General features: G+C 38.0%; 1 gene segment (V, D, J or C); it reads right to left on the reverse strand.

Moving 5' to 3' along the window:
* Positions 1-3,834: 3,834 nt before the first annotated feature.
* On the reverse strand, positions 3,835-5,193 carry LOC120537545. The segment is given in 2 exon segments: positions 3,835-5,027; positions 5,123-5,193. Coding segments are annotated over 2 exon segments (339 nt in total).
* Between the last annotated feature and the right edge of the window lie 3,247 nt (positions 5,194-8,440).

Below are 8,440 nucleotides of genomic sequence, written 5' to 3' on the forward strand. Positions count from 1 at the left end.
TTGCCTGATGACTGCATGTCTTGTCCTCTCTGCTCAGTGTGAGGAGTTGGAAGGTAGCAGGCGTAGATAAAGAGAAAGGGGCCAATCAGGAGTGATGGTTATGCAAATCACACATACATAGAGAGAACTGGATTGGGAGGAGGTGGAGAAGGAGAAATCAGATTTAGGGCTGAAGTACTTTGAAGGTCATTAGAAATAAAACCATTATTAAGAGCTCATGTCAGTCATAGTCCTACATGTGACTAGAACGTCTTATGACTTGGAAAGAGCTGGACGGTGAGCCAAGACATTCATTAGCATTATTGGAAATGAAATAAATGTGAAGCAGAATTGAAGCAATGTGGCTGTGAAAGAACACGGAGAGTAGGAGTCAGAAGACGCCTGCAAAGACACCATTCACAAGTGCTTGGACTTTTATTTTTCTTCATTTCACCAGACTTTCAAACTAAAGAGCTAATTTCTCAGTGTTTTCTTAGGAGACCTCTGTACTTTATGGACCTCCTTATTAACTTCTTTTAACAGATCTCTTTTTAATTTGACGCATTGTTGCTACTTTGAGTTTGTAGATCCAGAAATACAAATCAACTTTAATATGGGACTTAACACTTCTGTTGTACGGTGTATTGGAGGCTTGACGCCATTTTGGGGCTGACGCTTCATGGTCATGTCCAGTGATGATCTAAACAATTCATGCGAAACTGAACCATTTTGCTTTGTAAAAAAATCATGAAATAAGTGATGTTTGACTTTCAATAAAATGTGTGCCATTGACACAAGAAGAAAGATGTTTAGATCCTTTCTGGATGTGTTTACATACCTCTTCCTGTCATTTAGTATCTAAATAAACAATTGTACTGTGTAACACTAGATGGCGCTATACCAGCGCTTAACCCAACACACAGACACTGACAATGTGTTAAAAGCACCAAGAAGTTGTTTTAATATCTTCTTTTTAAATGAATAGTGCCCAAAGCACCTCCACCACAATAAACAAATAAACACAATAATATTCAGTTCTCAAAATCTCTCCTCCACACCTCCCAGCAAGCTTTCTCCTCTACCTCCCAACTCCAGATGACTTGCTGGGTTCCCATCAGTCCTTCAAATAGTCCTTGACCCGGAAGTGCTTCTGTCCTTCCAACCATGTGACTGGCTGTCACACATGAGTCTAATGAGGAACTGACATTTTCTTTAGACTGGAAGTACTTTGGGGCTTCCATCCTCGTGACGACCTCATACTTCCCGGCCATAAGAAAAGAATGAGTGCCCAGGTCCTTCGACAGCTCCCCCTGGAGCCACCCATGGCACCCAGTAGGGCTGAGAAACAAAACTCCAAGTCCCAGGATGCCCTGCTGGAATCCAGGGTACCGCTACACTCCGGGTGAGCGGCCATCTAACGTTTTGGGAGAGGTAGAGTCGGCAAGTAACTGCCTTCCCCCATCCTTTCATTCCAGGGATGTCCGGGCAGGTTCAGCTGCCGGCCGTCCATCACAACTGATCAAAAGACTCACGAGACTCATCACCTGTCATGTGTCACGTGTGTTCTGGTAGCATGATCCCCTCTTTGTCAATTATGATGACAATCTTAGTGATCACCACCAAACAGATGCATTGGAGACAAAAAAAAAACTCAAACGTCCATGACACTTGGAGAGATCAAAAAGCAGTTTTTGATAAATAAGAGACATACAGTAAATATAAATGATTCAATGTGTGTGCAACAAATTACATGCATTGTGCAGTTGGAGAAAAGAAAACAGGTAAACATGGAAGTGTGAACAAAGCTTTAGGAAGCATTATTCCCTGCTGTTCATTCCATAAAAGCTTCAAAACTCCCAAGAAGCTTCTAGTGAGTTTTGCATTTCATAATTTAAAAATTGCCTGAAAAATGAATTTTAGTGTCAGTTTTGCAAAACAGTTTGAAAATTGAAACCTTCCTGTTGTGTACATCAGTATTCATGTTGGCCATGTTGCTTGTTGACATTCATGGGACACTGTGGTCACAGGAACATTTTAAATTATTCCCCACATCTTAAAAATAGTTGTGCGTTAGACCTTTTGTCCAGGTTTCTGGATAGTTCTTGCACTTAACTATTTCAAAGTCCCACATCAGAGGAGGGGAACTGTCAAACCCTGGCATGTCATAAAAAGGCTAAACATTGAATCTTTATAAATGAAAATAATGAACTTTTACAAAACGAAAAATACCTTTAGGCACAACATAAGTTCAGAGGAGCACACAAAAGTCCAAAGGACTTACCTAAAACATTAAAGGCAATCTGAGGTTACTAAACCCTAAAACATGAATCCAAAGAACAGTTGAAACACAAAACACAGAGGCCAAAAATCCAGAAATCACAAATAATCCAAAAGAGCAATAAACACAGCAGACCTCACTAACCATCTAGCGCATTTGATGAACTGCAAGGGACTTTATAGGGCTGACAGCTGTCCCTCGATGGTGGTGGTCAAGTGGCCCCCGTGTTGGGGAAGCACCAATAAAACACATTGAACATAACAAAATGAGCGAAGACACATATAAATTAAACAACACACAAAACTAATAAGGAACATATAACAATGCAAATAATGAACACCAGTAAAACCATTAACATAAACAAAAGAATTTAAAATGGATAAAAACAACATGAAAAATTAATTTTTAATATAACAATGAGATGGAAGTGTAAAGTCCAGGGAATTAATGTCTAATGTTGGTTTTAGTGATGTGAAAATGTAACTGCACCATTCTATTTTCCATGGAACCACTGTTTGAAAGAGTTTACTGGTTTATTATTGTCACATGGGCAGAGGACAATGAAATTCTTACTTGTATGTAACTTGTCGCCACTCTCCAGCTCCATGATTACTGAGTGTAACAGTTTTATCAAGAAACTTTGTCTTCCAGTCTTGAGCAATCTCAGAAATGTATGAGGTTTCAGTTGATAGATGACATGGAGTTGCTATGCAGAGATAACTGCAAGTACGTGGTGTGTGATGTCACTGCTCTGACGACATGAAGACCAGCATTGTGACTTCCTGGCTGTGGGAGATTATGAGTATTTGAATCCTTTTGGCTTCTGCTTCGTTTTCTACATGATATGTTGGAGTTTTTCGCCTTTTTCTGTTTTGGATTTTGACTATGATTTAGGATAGTTTTTGGTTTTGTTGCTTCAGTCATTCACATTTCATTGTTACAATCTAAGTCTGAGTTCTGACTACCTACCTTCTCCTGGTAATCAATTCTGTCTTCCTCTGTTATTCTTTAATCACAATATTATGCAATTAGGATTTTTTTACTTTGACCTTTGTTCTGTCTGTTGTGCTTTGTATTAATTTGTCAGCTTTTTAATTGTTTTGGGCTTTGAGCTCTGCTTGTTTCTAATTATATTTTGCATTAATGTCCTGGTCCTTTTAGCCTTGAAATGATCTAGCCTTTTAAGTTTGGCAAAAATGGCTGGAGGTCGCATCTCTAGGTAAAAAGCCTAACTATGCAGGCAATAAGGATGAGTCGCACTCATAATAAGAATCATGCATACATATGAAGGAGAAAAGGCCAAAACTGTGAAAAGAGACTGAGCCAGAGAGGACCCCATTGAGACAGTGCACACCCTTCAGTGGTTAGGAACTCTTCCCAATAAATAATGAACACATTAATAATTAATTTAATTATTAATTTTATTAATAGAATGACCAGATAAAAATACAAATACCTGGATATGAAATATTAACACACAAACAAAAAACAAAGAAATACAAAAACTTAAGAAATAAGCGAAAATATAAATTGATAACTAAAATGGAGTTTTGTTAAAATTTTTGAACATAAAAACTACAATGAAACAAGGCTGCTTAGTTTAATAGCTAAACTCATTACTACCAAAGAGAAACTCCAAATACAATAATAAATTCAAGATGAGAATCTAAACCTGATGTTATCACAAATCCTAATGTTAGTCACAAAATAAGACCAAGAGGCTAACCAAAAGTCAAAAAAGGGGCAAATATCTAGACAAGCCTAAAAAACTTAACATACGAAGGACTATAGAGGAGAGTAGCTGGCAAGGTGGAACTTGCCAGCTAACAAACACACTAACAAACACACACACACACTGAGAGGCCCCCACAGCCAATATGGCTCTCTGTCATGCTTGATGATCTTTGGTGGGTTCTAGTCCATCCTTGTGCCATCTTGCTGGTGTCATCCCAGAGAAACTTCTTTCCAGATGGGCACTCCCTTACAATTGCATGGAAAGAACCAAGCAGAACAAATGACCATGACATGGCAATGTTAATGACTTACATGAATAAGCAATAATATCTGCTTTACTGAGATGGAGAAGTAAATATAAAACTGTGTTGGCAGAGGTTCACAGGAAAATGAACAAAGGGCCAATGTGAACAACTGGGTAGTAAAGTTATATATGAAGACTGTGATGAAAACATGCTGGTGAAAAGCAAGATTTAAATTGGAAAATATGCTTTGAACAGAATTCCAACTTTAGATTCATGATACAGTATTTTATTTATTTATCGATAAGTTTCAGAGTTTAACCAATAAGTGTTACCAAGACAAACACAGGGTTGGCATTCATTTATGACTGCCAGCAGCTTTTTCACCACAGTGAAGTCACAGTCCAGCAGTGAAGTGAAAAAAACAGAGCAGTGAAAGTTTTTGTTCTCCTGTTTGTCATTGTGATACCCAAGCATTAGCAGAAGTGTCCCAAGTGCAGCAGTAATACACAGCACTGTCTGATGCCTCCACATTACTGATTATTAGCTGATAATCAATTTTATTTTGGGCTTTTGATGTGAACCGACTTGAAGAGAAGCCATTGCCATAATAATCAGGGGCACTACCAGAGTGGTAGAAACGTAAGATAAACTGTGGAGGACTGCCTGGCACCTGCTTCTGCCAGCTTACATGATAATTGTCATCTCTTTGAATGTTACAGCCAATTGAGACAGTTCCTCTCAGATCACCGACATCACTGCAGGCTGTGTGAGGACCTTCTGACAGCTGACACCTAATACAAAACAAAAGAGGAAAAATAAAAATGTATTGCTAGAGATTATAATCCTGCTCTATCTATGTCTGAAGGAGCTGACAAACATCACTCACATGTCATCCAGAATGCCATGCAGTAGAGGGTCACCCACAAGTCCATATTGCCTGCTGACTGCATGTCTTGTCCTCTCTGTTCAGTGTGAGTAGTGGGAAGGTAGCAGGCGTAGATAAAGAGAAAGGGGCCAATCAGGAGTGATGGTTATGCAAATCACACATACATAGAAAGAACTGGATTGGGAGGAGGTGGAGAAGGAGAATTCAGATTTAGGGCTGAGGTACTTTGAAGGTCTTTAGAAATAAAACCATTATTAAGAGCTCATGTCAGTCATAGTCCTGCATGTGACTAGAAGGTCTTATGACTTGGAAAGAGCTGGGCGGTGAGTCAAGACATTCATTAGCAATACTGGAAATGATATAAATGTGATGCTGAATTGAAGCAATGTGGCTGTGAAAGAACACGGAGAGTAGGAGTCAGCGGACGCCTGCAGAGACACCATTCGCAAATGCTTGGACTTTTATTTTTCTTCATTTCACCAGACTTTCAAACTAAAGAGCTAATTTCTCAGTGTTTTCTTAGGAGACCTCTGTACTTTATGGACCTCCTTATTAACTTCTTTTAACAGGTCTCTTTTTAATTTGATGCATTGTTGCTACTTTGAGTTTGTAGACCCAGAAATACAAATACACTTCAATATGGGACTAAACACTTCTGTTGTATGGTGTTTTGGAGGCTTGACACCATTTTTGGGCTGACGCTTCATGGTCAAGTCTAGTGATGATCTATACAATTCATGTGAAACTGAACCATTTTGCTTTGCAAAAAAATCATGAAATTAGTGATATTTGATTTTCAATAAAATGTGTGCCACTGACACAAGAACAAATATGTTTAAATCCTTTCTGGATCTGTTTACATACCTCTTCCTATCATTTAGTATCTGAATAATTATACTGTGTAACACTAGATGGCGCTATACCAGCGCTTAACCCAACACACAGACACTGACAACGTGTTAAAAGCACCAAGAAGTTTTTTTTTTTTAAATAATTTTATTGTATTCATTCCATACAAATCGATCAGTTTTTACAAAAAATAGGATTGAGATTGAAAAAACAAGTCGACCCCCACCCCTGAGAGAAACAGCATGGCCAACAGGTTAAAACTTAAGGCTTGTAAACATACCTAAATTGATGAGTTTGATAAGCCAGTAGAGATGAATGGAGAAGAAAAACAAATACAGAAATAATTGCTTCCTCTTGGCTTTAAGAGCTTATTCTAAAATATTACAGATTAGATCCTGCCATGTATTGAAAAAAATCTGTACAGATCCTTTAACTGAGTATTTGATTTTTTCCACTTCCAAATAGTATAAAACATCGGTTTCCCACTGACTTAAAAGAGGAGAGTTAGGATTCTTTCAGTTTAGCAAAATAAGTCTGTGTGCCAAAAGTGTAGTGAAGGCAATCACAGTTCGTTTGTCCTTCTCCACTTTAAGTCCATATGGAAGAACACCAAACACAGATGTTAATGGGTTAGGAGGGATTGTGATGCCAAGGCTGACTGAAAGACACTTAAAAATTTTGATCCAAAATGATGTTAATTTGGTGCAGGACCAACACATATGACCCAGTGAGGCTGGGACTTGATTGTAGCGTTCGCAGGTTGGATCTTGCCCTGGAAACATTTTGGACAGTTTTTGGCAAGACAGATGTGCTCGATATTCAATTCTGAGTTGAATAATTGTATGCTTTGCTCATATGGAGTTCGAGTGAATTCTCTGCATTGCTACTTTCCGCTCCTTTGCTGATATATTGATTGAAAGATCTTTTTCCCATTGCCCTCCTGGATCTTTGAAAGGGAGGGACTGTAAAACAGTTTTATGTATTGCTGAGATGGTGTCTAAGTCCTTGAAAGTGAGCAATATTTTTCCCAGCATGGACAAGGGCGCAAAAAAAGGAAAATCAGGCAGGTTCTGTTTAACAAAGTTCCTAATTTGAAGATAGTGAAAGAAATGTGTGGCTGGAAAGTTTAAATTTGGAGTGTAATTGTTCATAGGATGCAAAGATGTTGCCTATATAAAGATCTCTAAGCAATTTAATCCCAAATCTTTTCCAGATATTAAAAACTGCATATGTTTGCAAGGGTTGAAAGAGGTGGTTCTCTTGCAGAGGTGCCACAGATAAAAGCTTCTCCATCTTAAAATGCTTTCTACATTGGTTCCATATTCTGAGTGAGTGAAGCACAATTGGGTTATTAGTATATTGCTGATAAGTTGCATTTATTGGGGCACAAAGCAGGGAATATAAAGAAGTACTGCAGGAATTTACTACTAATGCGGACCAAGCCTGTGTATGTTCATCTATTTGTATCCAGGTTTTTATAGCTTGTATGTTTGCTGCCCAGTAATAAAACTGAAAGTTGGGTAGAGCCATGCAACCTTCTGCCTTAGGTCTTTGTAGGGTAGCTCTTTGGATACGTGGATGTTTTGAGTTCCAAATAAATGAGGTTATTGTTGAATCTAATTGCTTAAAAAAAGATTTATTGATGTATATTGGAATGTTTTGAAATAAAAAAGAAGCTTAGGAAGAATATTCATCTTAACAAAGTTAATTCTTCCAGCTAGAGTGAGATGAAGGGTTGACCATCTATGTCATCTATGGCTAAGTCTTGCTTAATTTTTTCCATGTAGACGGCAAATTTTTGTTGGTAAAGAGCTTTGTGTTTACTTGTGATGTTAACCCCTAGGTATTTAAACTGATCTGCAATGATAAAAGGTAGAGTGTCTAATCTAATATTATATGCTTGAGAATTCACTGGAAAGAGTACACTTTTATTCAGATTAATTCTGAGACCAGAGATCTTTTGAAATTCTGTGAGTGCTGTTAAGACTGCAGGCACAGAATTTTGTGGGTCTGATATATACAGTACCATATCATCAGCATATAGAGAAATTTTCTGTTCTAGTCCTTCTCTGATAATCCCATTTATCTGATCAGCATTTCGACAGTGAGCTGCCAGTGGTTCAATGCCGATTGCAAATAGCAGTGGTGACAAGAGTCATCCTTTTCTGGTACCATGTTCTAGTTTTAAGTAGTCTGAAGAAATGTTGTTAATACAAGCTGAAGCTTCTGGATTGGTATACAGTAGTTTGATCCATGCACAAATGTTGGGCCAAACCCAAATTTCTCTAATGTAGTGAAAAGGTATTTCCATTCAATCATGTCAAATGCTTTTTCTGAATCCAATGATAATATTTCTGGGGTATTTGACTTTGATGGTGAGTATATTACATTAAACAGGTGTTGAAGATTGGAAGATAAGTGTGACCCTTGATAAATCCAGTTTGATCTTGTGATATTACCGAAGGCAGC

Source organism: Polypterus senegalus, chromosome 10, assembly GCF_016835505.1.
Source record: "Polypterus senegalus isolate Bchr_013 chromosome 10, ASM1683550v1, whole genome shotgun sequence".
Taxonomy (NCBI): Eukaryota; Metazoa; Chordata; class Cladistia; order Polypteriformes; family Polypteridae; genus Polypterus; species Polypterus senegalus.